This window comes from Mchenga conophoros, linkage group LG19 (assembly GCF_057382185.1).
Source record: "Mchenga conophoros isolate Kocher_MC1m ecotype Shallow Benthic linkage group LG19, M_conophoros_male_GT1.1, whole genome shotgun sequence".
NCBI lineage: Eukaryota > Metazoa > Chordata > Actinopteri > Cichliformes > Cichlidae > Mchenga > Mchenga conophoros.
This window is the reverse complement of record NC_140544.1, coordinates 9036341-9055798: the sequence shown is the minus strand read 5'-3', so window position 1 is coordinate 9055798 and position 19458 is coordinate 9036341. Positions and strand designations below refer to the sequence as shown.

Sequence of the window (19458 nt, the reverse complement as noted above, 5' to 3'; positions counted from 1 at the left end):
AACACAAAAACTGCAGTCGTGGTGCTTTTGATTGTACTCAGAACTCAGAAATTCTGCCTTCTGAATAGGAAGATGTAGGTAACACCAGACTGCAGATGAGCTGCATACAGGGCTGGACTGGGACAAAAAATAGTCCCGGGCGTTTTGACTAGAGACCGGCCGCCATTATAGGAAAAATCATAAAGTCTTTGAATGAAATCAAACACTGTTGTGACAGTGATGTACACTGTTCTGATGGTATATATGCATCAATCTATCAATCGGTTCAAGGTGACAAATAAAGAACCTTGAACCTTGTTTGTTGTAAGATTCAGATAATTATTTATTAAGAGCGAGACATTTTAAATGAGAATAAGAAAGTATTTCTTTGTGCCCCCCTCTCCCTGTTAATGCCCTACCTGGCCCCCTGGCAAAACTTTGCTAGACCCGCCCCTGCACAGTTACCAGCTGTCAGCTACAAAGAAAAGGATCCTGGTGTTATTTGTCTCTCAGAAACAGTTCATAACTTCAACTCATTCATGTCACCTAAAAGGTAAACCTGTTTCTCCATCACCTGTTCAGCTCTGATGATCCAGTAAGGACATCTCCTGGTTTCATCTTCATGTTTCCCTCTCACCAGATAACCAAACCGATATCATGACCAGCAGGTTTACAGCTGTGGCTCCAGCAAACATCAGCTGATACTAGAAATTAATATTAAATAAATTCTAACAACAGCTGATCAAGCTTAAAAGTGCTGCTGTTGTTTAGCGCGACATCCGCTGGTTTCCTCTTTCGGCGCAAAGTGGGCGATAAATAAACAAGAGAGAAAAGCCGATCAGCTGATCATTGATCAGTTTCATGATTGAAGTAGAAACAGGAGAGGGAGGGGAGAGAACAGGAGGAGAAGAGGCAGCTGTGCAGCAAAGACACAGTATAACTCCAGCTTTGTGTCTTTTTCATTGTAGCTGAAGTCCGGGACAAACTGTTCCTTTTTACCTCAATAAGAAACGCGTAATATTTTCTCTGAATCCCTCGGGTCTCTCCTCTTGCCTCCCTTTTCCCTCATCCACCTGCTGGCCTCCACCACTTGCTAATGCTAATGCTAATGCGATAGCCACCACACGAAGTAACGAATAACGAGCCTATCTAAATCCCAGTAACGAGTAACGTGTTCCTGGTTTTGGCTTAATAACTAGTTACCGTGCTCGTTACCACAATAATAATGTAGTTACTGTAACGTGTTACTTAACACGTTAGTCCCAACACTGTATATAACTGAATATCATCGGCATAGCAGTGATAAGAAATGTCCTTAAAAGTCCTCAATAAGTGCTGAAGAGGAAGTAAATACAGCAAGAACAATAAAGGCCCCAAAACTGAACCTTGTGGCACACCATAGGCAAGAAAAAGTAGAAGAGGAACTGTAGAGGTAGCCACAGAAAAGCATCGTTCATGCAAATAGGATTCAAACCAGGCCAAATATAAAACAAAATAAAAACAAACCAACAAACATGAAAACACCAGACATCATGATGCAGACTTATCATTTGCACCGATGTTTTTCCTCGGTGCGCCTGCTCGCTGCTGAAGTCAAAGTAAACTTTATTGTCATCTCCGCTACAGACAGTCCAGAGAGACGAGACGACGAGGCTCCAGTTACAGCAGTGCAAGTAAACAAACAATAAATATAAGAGGAGTAAGAAAATAAACATACACTTTATGACTCGGGGTAAAGGGATCAATAACAATTTAAAATTTATAATTTACAGTTTGATGATTTAAAGTCTCACACACAATGATGGGTGTTCATACTGGAGTGCAAAATTAAACCAATGTAAGATGGACAAGAAAAGTTCAAAGCCATCAGGAGCTCAGTTTAGAAAAAAAAGAGAAAAGAAGAGGCGGAGAAACGAGCAACAGATGCAGGTAAGCAGATGTGTGACTGGATAATAACAGGTCATCCTGAAACAATCAGAATCAGAATACTTTATTAATCCCTAAGGAAATGATGTGTTACAGTTGCTCCAAGAAGAAATGGTAAAAATAGCAACAGTAACAGAGTAAACTCCAAACAATACATTATGTTACAGATTTTACACATGTAAGCAATAGCACTAATATACAGAGATCACTCAATTATAAATATCAGGGACTAACAGAGGGGATTATAAGTGAATATCAAGAAATTTGAGGGTTTCGGGGGGGGGCTAGGACTGCCACTGGGTGGGAGCATGTGCACGACCCCCAGCAGAGTAGTGAAACACCACGTGATCTTCTTTAAACCTTTATTCAAAAATGAAGTGAAATATGCATCACTGTCGGGGGTGTCTTCTCTTTTTTTCTGCTTCATCAGAAAAATCAGTGGAGAAGCAGAAAAGTGAGAGGAAACAAAAAGGAAGTTTGTGTGTGAGGCTCCACCCCCCACAGGTGAAAATAAACATGATAATTTGACAGACAGGAGCAGCCTGTGAATGCTGTTATCCTGGGAGCTGAGCCTGTTTGAGTCTGAGCAGCAAACAGGAAGCTGTCAGCAGCTGAGTGCTTGATTGGACGCACCTGTGCTGAGATCAGGTCTGGATCAGGCTGTCGATGGTTACCTGGATCAGGTCAAATGCTGTGGCGTCATGGACGAGTCGGCTTTGGAGCGTTACTTTGAAGACTCCATTGCAAACGTGAGTGTGAGAAAGAGGTGATGTCAGCAGGTTTGGGTGAGTCTGGACTCTCTCTGGTCTTCAGTCCTCCGCTTGAGCCTCTAAAAAAAGTTTGTTCTGCTCATTAAAACAGAAAATGTGCAGTGAAAGCCAGAGTAGCCGATCTTCAGCGCACATCTGTAAAAACGAAAGCCATGAAACATGAAGTAAACCAGCAGTCGAGTGTAGATTTGGTACTGAAGGCCAGCTCTGGGTCCTCTGAGCTTCTGTACTGAATGACTGTTTCCCGTCTGTGCTCGTTCGGCTCACATCTCAGATCTGTGAAAAGTGTTAATGTGTGTTCAAAATCCTGCAGACAGTCCTGAACTGAGAGGAAGAACGTCACCCTTACGTGCAAACCCATTCAAAGTGAACAGGAGCTGCACAACTATCAAAAAACTAGTGCGAGTCATCTGAGAACAAATCAGTAAATGTAATCATTAGGGATGGGTATCGTTTAGGTTTTATCCGATACCGGTGCCAAACCGGTACTTTTGAAACGGTGCCGGTGCTTAAAGAATGGAGAACACACAATTGGTCCAAAAACCTCGTGTTCAGCTATGTTTTTTTTTTTTTTTTTTTTTTTTTTTTTTTGTAAAAAAGATAACAATGTTAGCCTTTTCTGCAGCTATGGGGCATATATGGCATCACTCTTGGCTGAAAGCAGTGCTTAAACAATGGGGAAAAAAACACAAACTTTGTCCAAAAACCTCTCATGTTTAATTGTTTTCCACTTTTTCTTTGGTCATTTTAGCCTTTTGGGCCAGGGTGAAGGGAGTATCTGCCATCAAAGAAGAAGACAGCCGCATGTCGCTATGATGATGTTTGCTAGTTCCCCTTACATGCATTAATGTAATAACGTGGTTAGCCTACTCAATGTAAATTACACACGAACAACATTAAGCTACTCACGCAGAGAAGAACGGCTGCTGCTGCCATCATCATCCGTCATCATTTCTGCTACACTGGCAGGGCTACGGCTACACCCGCAGTAGATGTGCTTGGTGTGAGGTCTTGCAGCAAGCTATCAAATATGGCGCATTTCTCAGCTTTAAAAAAAACCGCTATGCGTCGCCAGGTGTTTTGTCAGATTCGAGGTGTTACCTCCTTTGACAGTATCACAGTATCAGCTTAAAGCACTTGTTGCAGGCTGCTGAGTTTGCTTATTTTGCTGTGAAGTACAGCCAGACTTTTGACTGCTTCACCTTGGGCATTTTTAATCTGTAGCTCTGCTCTAAAAGAACGTACGTACCTGGACCCGCCTATTATCCTCGGAAACGTAAAATGATTGGCTAGAAGTGTATCACAGCTCAGGAAAAAAAAAAAGCACCGAAATAAAGCACCGAAATGTGCGCTGCTTTTCGGTCTGGTCATGGCACCGGATACCTTTACCCATCCCTAGTAATCATTAATGAAACTGGTGGTAATTAAATAAGAGATGAACCTGGAAAAAATGACAGATGGTACAGGTGGCATTACTCAAACACAAATGTATAATCAAACTCTTATTCAGGCTTCTTTCTCCTGTAGGACTCTGGCTTTATGCTGGGGGAGGGGCTTGGTCTTCAAAGCCCTGCCCTCATTCCACAGGACCCCTCCCAATTGGCACAGGACCCCGCCTACCCATCAGAGAAGTCTGGAGTGAGCGGTGAGGCCGGTGATGAGCTTGACCTCAGTTTCCTTCCCGATGAACTTAGCACACAGGAGGAACCGAGACATGACGTATCAGGTATGACATCAGCAGACAGTGGGTGTGTACGACCTAGCAGCCAGTGACATTAGTGTCTCACCTGTACGCCATGTTATTCCAGGAGAGGAAGGCGGGTCTGCAGCTCTGGACGTGTCTCAGGACAGCGGTGTTGGTGTGGACCACAACTCCCAGGAATCCACAACCACCGAGGGCACACAGGAGGCGTCCACATCAGGAGCGGGGACCAGGGCCTCCCCCTTCTATCCCATGACCCCCATGACCCCTATGACCCCCGTGACCCCTGTGACAGAGAGGTCAGGAATCATCCCACAGTTACAGTAAGTCACTGCTGAACAACACGGAAGCCGTTCTTCATCTGGTGTTCTCATACAGTATTAAAACTCCCCATAATCCCAGCACCTCGGAAGGCTTCCAGGAGACAGCCAATCAGAACTGAGGGTGACCTGCATAGGTGCGCTGTGATTTTCTTTCCAGTGACGCGGTCAAAAAAGCAGAATTTTAGTGCAGTAAATGATTAACAGGATTGCTTTGAAAACCAGTTGTGCAATAATACAATCTGGATCAGACAGGTGTGGCTGTGATGTCATTAATCCACACCTGGTCTGATGACAACTGGAAGAGAAAAACAGTCACTGAGGTTTGTCACTACCCGATCCGTACCGGAAACCCGATCGGTACCCCGCATGCGCAAATCTTACGTCACTTCCTCTCTTTGCCAACATTGCGACATTCAATATATTTGAATGATACGGTTAGCGCCCAGTTAGCTCCTAGCATTTCTCAACAGCTCTGCCTCCTTTTCGACTACCGGGACATTTAAACAATGGATAATCCGTATCCGCAACAAATTTTTGCTTTTTTCCTCAACAGAGAGCGTTCCCCGATTGAACAACAGCGCCGTAAAATAAGAAGAATGGCGCCTAATGACAGAGTTAATAATACAGACTTTATAATATGTCACGTGAAGATTCAGCAGCCAGATGAAGTGTTTACTGGCAACTGACAGTGATAGCGGACATTATCAGAATCAGAATACTTTATTGATCCCTGGGGGAAATCATTTTTTGTTACAGTGCTCCATTATAAACCAACATTAAGACAAGACAGACAATACACTAACTAAGAATAGTACAATATATATATATATATATTATATATACACACACACACACAAGTCACTCATAAATAAATAGCTGAAAAAGAAACATGTGTAGTTATAGCAGCAAACAGTGTGTTAAGGGTTCATTCGCTCAGTCAGCAGGTGGCGGTATCCTCGTACACTGGGGAGTACACTGCCATTAAACGAACAGAAGAAGAAGAAAACCCCTGCACATGCACGGTACGGATCAGGTATGTCACTACCCGATCCGTACCGGAAACCCGATCGGTACCCCGCATGCGCGAAAGGTGTCTACTTCCGGTCGAAGCGTTTTACGATAGTTACAGGTCAGAGTATCTGTTAAGATGTTAAGAATAACAAGTATCTCTTAAAATGTTTCCGATAATGAAACATTTAATATAATGTAGACAAAAACAAAAAAATAAAAAGATAGTGACAGATCGGGACTCCCAATCCTTACTGCGCATGTGCAAAGTCGGACCGTGCAAATCGGGTCTACCCGATCCGTACCGTTTAATGGCAGTGTACTCCCAGTGTACGAGGATTAGGGGTTAGTATCTTGCCCAAGGATATTTGGCATGCAGCCAGGGTGCAGCCTGGGATCGAACCACTGACCTTCTGATTAGTGGCTGACCTGCTCTGCCACCTGAGCTACAGCCACCCTTAACAGATACTCTGACCTGTAACTATCGTAAAATGCTTCGACCGGAAGTAGACACCTTTCGCTCATGCGGGGTACCGATCGGGTTTCCGGTACGGATCGGGTAGTGACAAGGTTAAAGCTCATGACTGTAAAGTCCTGAGTACAGCAGGAAGTGAAGAAATAACTGCTGTGACAGAGCACCGAGGCAGCGCCCACAGGTGAAACGCCGCCCCCTGGTGGTGATAATAACAAAAGGTGCCTTTAAACTAATCTTGCTCGCAGGCGTCCGAACTGTCGTGTGAGTGGTGGGTTTCAGACATGGGGCACGGGTTAACCTTCACTTCCTGCTTTGCTTCCTGTGCAGGAACATCGTCTCCACGGTGAATCTGGGCTGTCCGCTGGATCTGAAGTTCATCGCCCTGCAGGCCCGAAACGCAGAGTACAACCCAAAGGTACTGACATCGCTGAAAATTCTGATCTGAATCCCACGCCATCCAGCGGGGTTCATCGCTCTCGTGTCATTTCAGCGCTTCGCTGCGGTCATCATGAGGATCCGCGAGCCACGAACAACAGCTCTGATCTTCAGCTCTGGGAAGATGGTGTGCACAGGAGCCAAGAGGTCAGTCCATCACGCAGATGGTTCAGGTGTGAGCAGCATGCTGTGTTAAAGCGTAATCTCCCTCACGTCTGTGTCTGAGCACGTGCAGTGAGGAGCAGTCGCGCCTGGCGGCCCGGAAGTATGCCCGGGTGGTGCAGAAACTCGGTTTCCCCGCCCGCTTCCTGGAGTTCAAGATCCAGAACATGGTGGCCAGCTGTGACGTGTGCTTCCCTATCAGACTGGAAGGACTGGTTCTGACCCACCAGCAGTTCAGCAGGTAAGAAGCGCACCTGATCCCCGTGGTGTTTAACCTTGATTTAAAGCGCTCCTCAGACCGGCGCTGCATTCCCTCCACAGTTACGAGCCGGAGCTGTTTCCGGGACTTATCTACCGGATGGTGAAGCCTCGAATCGTCCTGCTCATCTTTGTGTCGGGGAAGGTGGTTCTGACGGGTAATCGCCTCCACACGTCCGAGTTCATCAGCACAGACACAAACTGAAGCTTCAGCACTGATCTGTCACCAGATTACAGACAAAACTCTTCTTCGTATGAAATCATTATTAAGTCTGTCGTTCAACACAGATCTGCAAACAGGCCTTTCATTTACAAAATGACTGCAGTCACATGATCTTAAAGGGCACCAGCTCACCTTTACCGGCGAGGGGCGTGGCCACAAAGTAGCGGCTGGGTTTCAAGTCCGACCTGTGCTCTGTGCCCACTGTCTCTATCCAATTAAGAGACCAAAACGATCCTATTTAAAGAAAATGATATGATCTTTAAAATATCTTTGAAATACAAAGTAAACTGAAAATCTGTCGTGTCTTCAATTTGTTGCTAAGTCCAAAATGTGGATCTGATCTTAAAAAAACGACTTCCTGCAAAAAAAAAAAAAACTGTAGAAACATGACTAAATGATGAAGTAACACCGGCTGCTTTCTATCCATGCTGTATTTTATTTTGAAAATGTCTCAGAAATGTGACTCTTATAATCATGAAATGGGACCGAATGACACCGTGCTAATCACCGAGCTGTTGCCTTCCAGGAGCCAAAGAGCGAGCCGAGATCTACGAAGCGTTCGAGAACATTTATCCAATCCTGAAGGGCTTCAGGAAGCAGTGAGAGCGGCACTTCCTGTTCCTGTGTACATATCTGATTCGATATTTGGGCTAAATATGTTTTACTTTGAGTCGCTCTGCAGAGTTATGGGATGGGATATGTTTTAGTCTGTGCTCAAGAGTTCACCATCCTGAGAATCTGTTTTCTAAGAGTCATGTGACTTCAGTGTTTTCATACACACATTTCCACTGAGTGAATAAATGTGGAGACATCAGCTGTTGAAAATAATCAAGGTTTCTGTGTACGTTGTACGGCCCTTAAAACCATCTTTACTGAGCGGTTGAAGCTGGAGCGCAGGAACAGTTTGGAAGAAGGTGTCACTCAAAACCCCAAATTTAATACTGAGCTTTTCACACCTGAGCTTCTGTAATTGTGGGAAACACACCAGATACAAAAAGACAGTCTCATCTGGATTACGTTATTCCAACAAACTGCTCTTCATAACCTTTCAAGATGGCTTTCAAACTTTTATTCTGAAAAACATTACAGCGGTTTTATTCTGAAGGGCAGGCCTTCACCTGACTGATCAGACATTCAGAGACGGCCTTCGTTTTGTGAACTGGGCTCAGGTTCGAGTCTTTGACGATCCTGGACAAACACGCAGCAGCAACAAACCCTCAGTCTCACGCTGACAGTTCATTGGCCCACCTGTAGCTGTGAGGACGGCGTGCACTGCTGTGGTATCGTTTCATTTGTCTGTCATCTGTAAACTAAACCCCACAGACGAATAACTTTGTAGGTCATATGATGTGGCTGAACTAAAACCTGATTGGATCATAACCTGCGCTGTAGACTTGAGGCACGAGTTACCTCGGCCAGGAGCTCATCAGCCCACGCAACCTTTCCCAGCCTGGAGACGATCGGAGATGATGGTTCACTTCTGTCCTTCCACGTTTCACTCGTGATTTTGTTTGCTCGAAGAGCACCAATAATTGGATCCTTCTAATTTCCCACAGTCACAGCACATGTCGCCCCACAGGTTTTTATTTTTTTATTTTTGGGGGTTTTTTTAAGACATCTGAGAGTGCTCCTCTCTGAGATCCTCACCTGTTCACTGAAGCTGACTTTTTTTGTGAGTTAATTGTTGTTATGATGAAACTGAGTTTGGGAGCTTTTCGGCTGTTCCCAGTTACGATAAGAAAAGAAACTTTTAGTCCCACACGTGGGAAATTTGTTTTGTCACAGCAAAAAGTGGACAGTGCAAAGTTGTATAGCAAAAATTAAAGAACACTGGAATACAATAAGAATAATATACTATACACAACTGTACATAATAGAATAAAATATACAATAGGATAAAAATAAATAAATTCAAGTGCTTTAAACAACTGAGTAAAAATGCAACTTTGTCAGAAAAGAGTATTGCACATGTGTGGATGTGTTTGATCAGTTGGAGTCTTTGTTGTAGAGTCACCGTGGGTGCTGCAGCCACTGAAGGAGCTGCTCAGTGCTGTCAGTCTCCTGCATGGGCTGGGAGATGTTGTCCAACAGGAATGAAAGATTAGCCGCCGTTCTCCTCACTCACCACCTCCACTGGGTCCAGAGGCCATCCTAGAACAGAGCTGGCCCTTCTGATCAGCCTGTTCAGTCTCTTCCTGTCCCCGGCAGAGATGCTGCCGCCCCAGTAGACCACACCATAAAAGATGGCTGAGGCCACCACAGAGTCATAGAAATTGTTAAACCTATTAATCCCTGCAGTAATGACCTAGTAATGACCCAATGGGAGGCTCGTGTTTAAATCTCCGTGGGGGCTGCAGAGTTCATGAAAACTTCACAGAATAAATGGACTGATTCTTATGCAGCACTCGGTGCTTTGTACAACATCCACACTCCGACGGAGCATCAGAGAGTGACCCGGGGTTCGTATCCTCTATAAGGATATTTGGCATGCAGATGTGGAAGCCAGGAATCGAACCACCAACTCTCCGATCACCTGATGAGTCGTTCACGTTGAGCTCTGTGAGCAGAATTACTTTTAACAACCTCCCATGTTTTTATGGTGACGTATGCCTGACCCCGCCCACCCGTGACGCCATCAGATAAACAAACCCGTCACGCTGTTAGAAAGAGGAAGTGGCGGTCTGTCCTCGGGTTACAGCTGTGCGTTGGCTCTAAACTATGAGACGTTAGCGGCAGGCCGACCTTCGCGGAGCCGCAGACAGCGCAGCTAGCATGGCGTCCTCCGCCGGCCCGGCCCGGCCCGCTCCAGCCTCTGCGGCCCGGCCGTCACCGCGCCCTCCACTGCCGGCCTCGGCCCATTCCGCGCAGGGCTGCTCGGCCCATTCCGCGCAAGGCTGCGTTATGCTGGAGTCCGTGGACGACGCGGAGGGGCTGTACGTAGCCGTGGAGCGCTGCCCTCTGTGCAGCACCTCCCGCCGCAGGCTTACCTGCGCTCGCTGCGTGCAGGCCGGAGACTTTGTGTACTTCGACGGCAGGAACACAGAGAGGTAAACACCGGAGCCGAATTCCACCGACGCACGCTCAAAGTTTCCCGTTCCTACGTTCCTCTGCGGACACGCAGCACCGGGGAGCTGCTCCGTTTCGCCTGGGGTTAACGGGAGCTGTCGGTGCCGTTCGGCGTCGTTGTGAGCACCGACTGCGTCTTAAAAAAACGCTTTTTACGGCTTTCTTTGTCTGACTGCTCTGTTGGTGGGGACATTAGCCGAAGCCTGGAGCCCAAATAACACTGCTGTGGTGAAACAGGTGTTTCAGCTAAATCGAAGCGCGATTATTGTTAAAATCAGAAACTCTTCTTTATTTTCTCAAACGTCAGAAGTTACGGTGTAATGACCGGAGGTGTGACACGCTAATACTCCACAGTCGCACCGTCTCGTCTTTAAAAAGGTGTAAACTAACCTGAAAACGGCGCTTAGCATTAGCAGCTAACGGTGGTTAGCTAAGTAACTTTCAGGTAGCCTGTTAGCTCGGTTAGCCTTTGTATCAACATTTGTTACTGTTAGCTCAGCTAGATTAGCCTCGGTTAGCCTGTTAGCCTTTTTAAGCTTTATTTGGCCGGTTAGCTCAGTTTTGTAAGTCTGCTAGGTCTCAGGTTATCGTGTGTTGACCTGCTCTGGTATTGTTAGCCTGGTGGCTAGCTGCTGTGTTACAGTGCAGGGCTCGCAAAAGTTCAAAATCCCTGGTAGCCCTTCGGGCAGGGACTCTTCAGTTTTTGGTAGCCCAAAATAAATTTAAGTAGCCCGAATAAAAAAAGAGCAATTTTTTGATTGATGTTTTGTTTCCGTTACAATATTATACATTAAAGTATAATATTGTAACGGAAACAAACCATTAATCAAAAAATTGTTGAAACACAAATTCACACAAACACAACATTGTATAAAAATTACAATCATCAACTCAAATACTTGGTTCTAATTGAACAGAAATTTCTATGAACTTGTAAGAACTGTGTAGGACATGAATCAGTCTGTGTCAGATCCTGAATTTGAAATTTCCACTGAAGTCACGGGTAAGAGACAAGTGGAACCAAGATCTAGGCCATTTGCTTTTTGAAGTTTGCAAAGACTGCTAAATTTTGCCAGTGGTAGTTCACTCTTTGCAACATAGTACGCTGTTCTATTTGCAATTGGTGTTTGTTCCGGGAAAGATATTGCAGACTGAGCAATAATGCATTTCTTGCATTTCTCATGGGTTCTAATGGGGGCCTTTCTTAAAATGACTGGTCCCAGTAACAAAGGCGCTTGTCGACTCAGAAATCGAGGGAAAACCAACAACACACTCGGCAGAACATTGTTATTTACACGGATGCACATAAGCGGTCCACATGTTCGCATTCGCTGTCAAAATAAAAGACGCGCACCAGATAAGAAGTTGCAACGCGCGTTTGCGTCCATATAAAAGGCAGTGTTTTTGTCCGCTAGAGTGGGATTTTCACGGCACATTCTGCACCAAGGCTGAGGGTCGCAGATGCCAACAGACTCGATAAACTGATCTGTAAGGCCAGTAATGTTGTGGGGATGGAGCTGGACTCCATCAAGGTGTGTCGGAGAGGCGGATGCTGTCCAAGATAAAGACAATGTTGGATAACACCTCCCACCCTCTCCATGACATGCTGGTCAGTCACAGGAGCACGCTCAGTGAGAGACTGAGATTACCCATAATGCACCACTGAACGACACAGGAAATCATTCCTGCCTGTAGCTCCCTGTACAACTCCTCCACCCAACACACTGTTTACTGCTATAGCTACACATGTTTCTTTCTCAGCTATTTATTAATAAGTGACTTTATGTGTGCGTGTATATATGTATATATTGTACTATTCTTAGTTAGCGTATTGTCTGTCTTGTTAATGTTTGTTTATAACGGAGCACTGTAACAAAAAATTTCCCCCAGGGATCAATAAAGTATTCTGATTCTGAATGCGCACCTGCGGACCACTTATGTGCAGCTCTGGTTATTTAGCTCGTCATGTTGCAGCCACAGAAATTATTTTGTCCATGAAACCATAAAGCTGCACTTTCTTTTTGCCTTATAGTCCGATTTGTCATAACTTTTCCGTTTTGTGGTAAGCTTTTCTTTGGCTGTTACTTCTTCACCTTGACCTGTCTTATTTGGCTCAGCAGAACTAAAATATACACTGAACAAAAATATAAACGCAACACCTTTGTTACTGCTCCCATTCCCCATGGGATGGACGTAGAGACCTAAAATTCATTCCAGATACACAATATAACCATCCCTCCCAAACAGTGGTCACAAATCAGTCCAAATGTGTGGTAGTGGGGACATCTGCTATATTGAGATAATCCATCCCACCTCACAGGTGTACCACATCAGGATGCTGATCTGACATCATGAGTAGTGCACAGGTGTACCTCAGACTGCCCACAACAAAAGGCCACCCTGGAATGTGCAGTTTTGTCTCACAGCAAAATGCCACAGATGCCACAAGCAATGAGGGAGCGTGCAATTGCCATGCTGACAGCAGGAATGTCAACCAGATCTGTCGCCCGTGCATTGAATGTTCATTTCTCAACCATAAGCCGTCTCCACAGGCATTTCAGAGAATGTGGCAGCACATCCAACCGGCCTCACAACCGCAGACCTCGTGTAACCACACCAGCCCAGGACCTCCACATCCAGCAGCCACCCAGACAGCTGCTGGAACAATTGGTTTGCACAACCAAACAATTTCTGCACAAACTGTCAGAAACAGTCTCAGGGACGCTCAACTGCATGCCCGTCGTCCTCATTGGGGTCTTGACCTGACTCCAGCTCGTCGCCGTAACAGACTTGTGTGGGCAAATGCTCACATTCGATGGCGTCTGGCACGTTGGAGAGGTGTGCGCTTCACGGATGAATCATGGTTCACATTGTTCAGGGCAGATGGCAGCTGAGAATGTCCCAGTTCTTGCATGGCCAGCATACTCACCGGACATGTCACCCATTGAGCATGTTCGGGATGTGCTTGACCGGCGTATACGACAGCGTGTACCAGTTCCCACGAATATCCAACAACCTCGCACAGCCATTGAAGTGGAGTGGACCAACATTCCACAGGCCACAATTGACAATCTGATAGACTCCATGCGACGATGTGTTGCACTGCATGAGGCAAATGGTGGTCACACCAGATACTGACCGGTTCTGGGTCCCCAGACCCCCAATAGCGCAAAAAACTGCACATTCCAGGGTGGCCTTTTGTTGTGGGCAGTCTGAGGTACACCTGTGCACTACTCATGATGTCAGATCAGCATCCTGATGTGGCACACCTGTGAGGTGGGATGGATTATCTCAATATAGCAGATGTGTCCACTACCACACATTTGGACTGATTTGTGACCACTGTTTGGGAGGGATGGTTATATTGTGTATCTGGAATGAATTTTAGGTCTCTACGTCCATCCCATGGGGAATGGGAGCAAAAACAAAAGTGTTGCGTTTATATTTTTGTTCAGTGTATATCTGCTGCTTTTACACACGCACTCACATAACGCTCAGCGATTCTCTGCGCGATCAAACTCTCACATGTTTAAGCTTGCTGCGGGAGATTTCACTTGTCATGTTTGCATAGTAAGCTAACGATTGATAAGACGATGTCAGAGGAATTGGTGCGAAATTATCACCACTCACCAATCAGTGCTGTCGCTCTCTATACACAGTTCGCTCGATTGCAAAGTGAAAGCAAAAAACAAGCGCAAATTCAAACGCGACTTCAATATGTCACATATTGACAGTGGCTCACCGATGCCAATGACATAATTACCCAGCTACATTTCCGAAAGAATGCAAAAGCATTGACATATATTTTTCCTACAATAGCCCGATGGGCAGGGCAGAGATAGATTTTGGTAGCCCGACTGGAAAAATCGCTAGCCCCGGGACGTCGGGCTAGCGATTTTGCGAGCCCTGGAGTGAGGTCATATGCTCCGGTTAGACGTTTCCCAGGCTGGAGTCAGTGAGATGACCTCAGGCCCCCCTTCTCTTTGTTACTGCAGCTGTTGCAGAGGTGTGCTGGGTTTAATCAGACTGTCTGGTTCTGCTGGCTTCTGGTTCTCCATCCATCCATCCATTCGCTTCCGCTTATCCTTTTCAGGGTCGTGGGGGGCGCTGGAGCCTATCCCAGCTGTCATAGGGCGAGAGGCGGGGTACACCCTGGACAGGTCGCCAGTCTGTCGCAGGGCCAACACACAGGGACAGACAACCATTCGCACTCACATTCACTTGCACATTCACACCTAGTGGCAATTTGGATTTATCAATTAACCTATCCCCACAAGCTTCTGGTTCTGAAACTGTAAAATCCTCTCAGGTGTGAGGCTTTATCTACTGCAGGTGAACTCGTCTGCTGTTTGTCTGCAGGTACACTGAGAAGCTTGAGCGGCTGAAGAAGCTGAAGGGGGAGAAGGAGCAGCTGCAGCAGAGGTAAAACCTGCTGCTCACAGGTACAGGTGATGTCACAAACGGCTGTGGACTGAGGGAGGGCGAGTGAAGCTGTTTGAGGCAGCACCTGTGCAGGTGTTGCAGATGTTTGTGTTTTTTTGGTAACAGCAGCTGTGGCGATAACCTGTGACATCTTCTGTCCTCACAGCGTTGTGCAGGCCATGAACAGGAAGCTGCTGGCTGACGAGATGGTGAGTTCACAGCTGCATAGGTGTGCGTTCAGGCACGTGGCTGCCTCCTTATCGCTCCTCTGCTCTGTAATGTTACCTTCAGTGAGCTCACCTGCAGTTTTTAATGCGCTGTAGCTCCTCCCATCCTCTCCGAGAGCACGTCAGGTGCATCTGTGTGGCACCTCTGACCTCCAAACATCGGCCGAGAGCTGAGAGGCAGAAACGAGAGAAATAAATTCAGATGTTTTAACTTGTTTGCATAAATAAAAATGTGAACATTCAGATTAAAGTTCAAATCTGATTAAAAGCCAGTTCGGAAGAAATTGATGTATCTGTGTGTTGTCCTCAGAAATGGAAGATCATGTCGTGTAAGATGAAGGTGGAGCAGCTAAAGGAGGCGGTTGCCTGGGGCAACGAGGAGGCGAGGCACGGTGAGAGTCAGCAGGTTTAAAACTGACACGGTTCGTGAGCTGTCGCGTGACCCGTTTGCCCCTCCTGCCGCAGATAATGAGCGCCTCTCCAGGTGTCAGGAGGACGTCCAGCGGCTGCAGCGCCGGGCCGTTCGCCACGGTGAGAAACGCGACAAGATCGAGCGCCACAACCGGCGCCTCGGTGAGCTGATGGAGAAACGCAGTCGAGACCTGCAGAGCCGACTGAGCCAGCTCGCCGCACTGCGGCGGGAGCACATCCGCGACCTTACCACCCACATCTTCCCCATGCAGGAGGAGAAACTGGGCAGCAGGTAGGGGGTGGAGCCTTCTGAGTTTCAGGAACCGCTCTGATGGGACTGATGGAGCAAACGTGTTGTCATCCCACTCTCTGCCCCTACGTGTATCTATTAGAGACCCCGCGGACGTCCTGGCTGAGTGCGACCCGCTGACCTCGAGCACGGTGAGCGAGCTGGCCGAGGCCCGGAGGACCACCTACCTGTCGGGACGCTGGATCTGGGACGACCAGAACGGAGAGACAAGCATCAGCATCACGGGGCCCCCTGTGGCCCTGCCCAGCAACGGAGACTGCTCCGCTTACTACAGCTGGGTGGAGGAGAAGAGCACCAATCAGGGCCCAGGTGAAGAGTGAGGAGGCGGAGCTTTAGTGGTCGTACTGATAACTGATCTCATTTTTTCCCTGAGTTCAGATTTCTTCTCAGCCAGAAGTTTGTTCTTGTATTTATCTGATGATGTTGTTGTTGTTGTTGTTGTTATGATGATGATGATGGATTGCATTTATATAGCGCTTTTCGAGGCCCTCAAAGCGCTTTACAATTCCACTATTCATTCACTCTCACATTCACACACTGGTGGAGGCAGCTACAGTTGTAGCCACAGCTGCCCTGGGGCAGACTGACAGAGGCCAGGCTGCCATATTGCGCCATCGGCCCCTCTGGCCAACACCAGCAGGCGGTAGGTGAAGTGTCTTGCCCAAGGACACAACGACCGAGACTGTCCGAGCCGGGGCTCGAACCGGCAACCTTCCGATTAACCTTCCGACGAACTGCCAACTCTTGAGCCACGATCGCCCAATAATAATAATAATAATAATAATAATAATAATAATATAAATCATGGTTATTATAACTCGTCTGTTTTTATTTTAAAATTATTTTAAAATACTTAATTTACTTGTAATTTTTTTAATAATGAGTATTTTTATGTGGGTGCTCAGAAAACTTTCATTTGAAAAGGTTTCAGGTGACCCTGTCCTGACCTTTGACCTCCTTTTGCCGCAGAGCTGGACCACATTAACCCGGCTCACACCATCAGCGCCGCCCTCTGCTACACCACGCAGCTCGTCACCATCTTGTCCCACATGCTGGACGTCAACCTGCCCAAGAAGCTCTGCAACAGGTGGGAGCGTTTGAAAAGTGGCGCCACTCAGCGGTAGGTCGATTTCGCCGATGTCGCGGCGTCCATCTTTAATCTTCGCTCTGTGCTGTTTGTTTTCTCAGCGAATTCTGCGGAGACAATCTGAGCCGCTACCGCTTCACCCGAGCTCTGAGCAAGCTCAACACCAACGTGCTCCACCTGTGCTTCTCTCAGGTGAGACTCGCACGCTGTTTGTTTGTCCGTCTTCTGTGTCGAGAGGACTCTGAGACGCAGCAGGACTGATTCTGATTGATTGATCCATCTGTGTTCCCGCCTCTCACCCCCTTTCTCTGTGTTCAGCACGTTGACAGCGAGAAGCTCCACCTCCATCACACCCTGAGGAACATCGTGTTTCTGGTTGCCCCTGACAACGACAGCCTGGGCAGGTGAGGGGGTGAAGTGTTTGATTTCAGGAAAATGTGGGTGCAATCTGCTGATTGAGAGTGACGCAGTGTTTACCCGTGTGCTTCAGGACGGGTCCGTTCGAGGTGTGCGCCGACCTGGAGGAGTCCATGGAGTTCGTGGAGCCGGAGGCGGAGGGGCCGGCGGAGGAGAGCGGAGACGAAGCGGTGACGGACGACGAGACAGACCTGGGGACGGACTGGGAGACGGTGCCCAGCCCGCGGTTCTGTGATATCCCCTCACAGGTAAACACACCTGAGGCGTTTGTGCCGAGCTGCTCGATCATTTAGATCCGTAACCCTTATTATCGATCGGTTATTAACTCGGTGTGAAGGACGACTCGCGCTTAGAGCAGCAGCGGGCGGGGGCGCCTGAGGGGAGGAGTCACTTTGACCTCCATAGGTCAGACATCAGTGCAGAAGAGTTACAGGGCTCCGCCTCGTGACCTCTAACCTCTCCTCTTCCTCCTCTGTCCTCCTGCAGTCCATGGATCTTTCCCAGAGTGCCCTGCAGGTCTCGCAGCCCGCCGCCAACACCGGAGGGATGATCTCGTCTGCCGCCGCCTCAGTCAGCTCCTGGCTCAGAACCTACACCGGCCAGCGCTGACCCTGCGGAGTCCTGGGGCTTGTTTGGATCTCAGGGGTCAGAGGTCACCATCAGCGCTTCAGACTCTGCAAATAGAAACGTACTGTTTGAGGAGCTGAGAGGTCCTGCTGACGCGTCACTGCTGATTTGATTGGTTTAACTTTTTTTCTCCTACTGTGAGGTCGTATCGCGGAGCCGCTCAGTCTCTGATTGGACGAGGTTGTTGCAGTCTGGAGGGGCGGAGCTCTTTTGCAATAAATTCTCTGCAGTAAGCTCCACGCACAGGCGTGGCTCAGTCTCCAGCGTGTCGGCGTCACGGTGACCTGACGTGTCCTTTGTGACCTTTAAGGTCGTGATGAGAAACTGGAAGCGCTCGCATTCAGCAGACTGCAGGATGCCACGAGGTCAACATGCGCTCTGATTGGAGGATTGTGCTCCGGCGCCGAGGCCACTCCAAGCCTGACTCATTTTTATTAAAACACTATTTTCAGTTTTTCTTGTACATTTTCAGCCTCATTCAAAAAAAAAAAGTTTCTTCCTGTGGGCGGAGCGTGCATCATTGTCTCTTCTGATTGGCTCCAGTTTAGAAAATCGAGCTGCCATCACAGAGCAGCTGGAATCAAACCTAGACCGAGCCGCCTCACGCTTTTTCGCTGAGCTGGTGACTCTGAAGTGGGATTGATGATGATGGCGGTTTATGGACGAACATGTTTTATTTGAAGTGTTTCAGTTTGTGTGACGTTTGAAATAAAATCCTGTTTCTGCTTTTTGAATCTGAAGTTGAGTTTTTAATAGAGTGTGCGTGCGTTGACCTTTAACCTCAGGGTCCATGGGCCACAGGAGGTGCTGACATCCACATGCTGTACAGGCAGCTTCACCTGTGCCTGCAGGTGGATTGAAGCACAGGTGAGTGTACACCTGTAATAGCCGTGTGTGTGAGGACTCTCAGCATCTCCACAGTAACCGCACGATTCACGCCACGGCGTGCTGTGTTGATAGATTTAAAGACTTCACCCGCCGATGCTGGCGGGACGTCAGCGTCTGCTGCTTGTGCTCTGCAGGTGTGAACACCTGAGCTCAGGCTGTCTGATTGGACGGCTCCAGCTGATGGGTCTGTTTATTAGGCTGTCACAGCAAGCACAAGGTGAGCACGGACAGGTGATGATTTCACACGACTGAGCAGTTCCAGTGATGTCACAGGGATCCCAGGCTGCATAGTGTTCGTGGCACAGGTCAGACCAGGCGAGCAGCACGGTTGGTGGAAAAACAAAACGGGTGGAGACGGAACAACAGGGCCGGCCCGGGGCCAACAAAGCTTGTTACAGTCAAAGTTAATGAAAATGTTTTGGGATGTGTGGTGCCGTTCATTCATCCAACAGGCATTCGTCACATCTGCAGGTTTACTTCACTGCATGCTGCTGACGCCCACCTGCAGGATCGTGAACTGTACAGAGTGACTGTAATGAGTGCAACCATCCGTTACCACGGTCCTCCTGACCCACCTGGGCTTCCTTCAGGTGTGCTTGTAGTGAAGGTTTACCTTCCCTGACGCGGAGTTTACATGTGTTCGTTTTCTTTCGTTGTGAGTGTACTAAACAGTTCTTATTTTATTTCTAGCCAGTATCAGATGAATCTGACCCCAGATCTGCTTTCTGTGTCCCTGAGAGCA

The 19458-nt window shown here is 47.6% G+C and overlaps 2 protein-coding genes across 3 annotated transcripts; both read left to right on the top strand.

The window, feature by feature from the left end:
- The first annotated feature begins 2491 nt into the window (after positions 1–2491).
- On the top strand, positions 2492–9145 carry tbpl2 (TATA box binding protein like 2). Of its 2 annotated transcripts, XM_085257591.1 has the most exons (8): positions 2492–2654; positions 4203–4401; positions 4484–4700; positions 6511–6598; positions 6674–6765; positions 6854–7021; positions 7102–7196; positions 7788–9145. In XM_085257591.1, the coding sequence occupies exons 1-8, from the start codon at positions 2607–2609 to the stop codon at positions 7862–7864; spliced, it is 984 nt and encodes a 327-aa protein (XP_085113717.1). In that variant the 5' UTR covers positions 2492–2606; the 3' UTR covers positions 7865–9145. The 2 variants fall into 2 exon arrangements, with proteins under 2 accessions (XP_085113717.1, XP_085113718.1); XM_085257592.1 differs by lacking the exon at positions 7102–7196.
- A 755-nt stretch (positions 9146–9900) lies between these two features.
- Positions 9901–18562, top strand: atg14 (autophagy related 14). Its single transcript, XM_085257548.1, has 11 exons — positions 9901–10308; positions 14687–14749; positions 14916–14958; positions 15287–15368; positions 15442–15679; positions 15780–16006; positions 16667–16784; positions 16886–16976; positions 17103–17188; positions 17275–17449; positions 17688–18562. The coding sequence occupies exons 1-11, from the start codon at positions 10034–10036 to the stop codon at positions 17808–17810; spliced, it is 1521 nt and encodes a 506-aa protein (XP_085113674.1). The 5' UTR covers positions 9901–10033; the 3' UTR covers positions 17811–18562.
- The last annotated feature ends 896 nt before the right edge of the window (positions 18563–19458 follow it).

What these genes read in the sequence shown, in the direction of transcription:
- atg14 (XM_085257548.1), top strand. Translation starts at nt 10,034, where the DNA reads ATGGCGTCCTCCGCCGGCCCGGCCCGGCCCGCTCCAGCCTCTGCGGCC. An exon ending in GAGGAGAAACTGGGCAGCAG is followed by an intron (nt 15,680 to 15,779) that starts GTAGGGGGTGGA and finishes TGTATCTATTAG; the next exon opens with AGACCCCGCGGACGTCCTGG. An exon ending in TCTGTGATATCCCCTCACAG is followed by an intron (nt 17,450 to 17,687) that starts GTAAACACACCT and finishes GTCCTCCTGCAG; the next exon opens with TCCATGGATCTTTCCCAGAG.
- tbpl2 (XM_085257592.1), top strand. Translation starts at nt 2,607, where the DNA reads ATGGACGAGTCGGCTTTGGAGCGTTACTTTGAAGACTCCATTGCAAAC. An exon ending in TTGAAGACTCCATTGCAAAC is followed by an intron (nt 2,655 to 4,202) that starts GTGAGTGTGAGA and finishes TTTCTCCTGTAG; the next exon opens with GACTCTGGCTTTATGCTGGG. An exon ending in GGAATCATCCCACAGTTACA is followed by an intron (nt 4,701 to 6,510) that starts GTAAGTCACTGC and finishes CTTCCTGTGCAG; the next exon opens with GAACATCGTCTCCACGGTGA.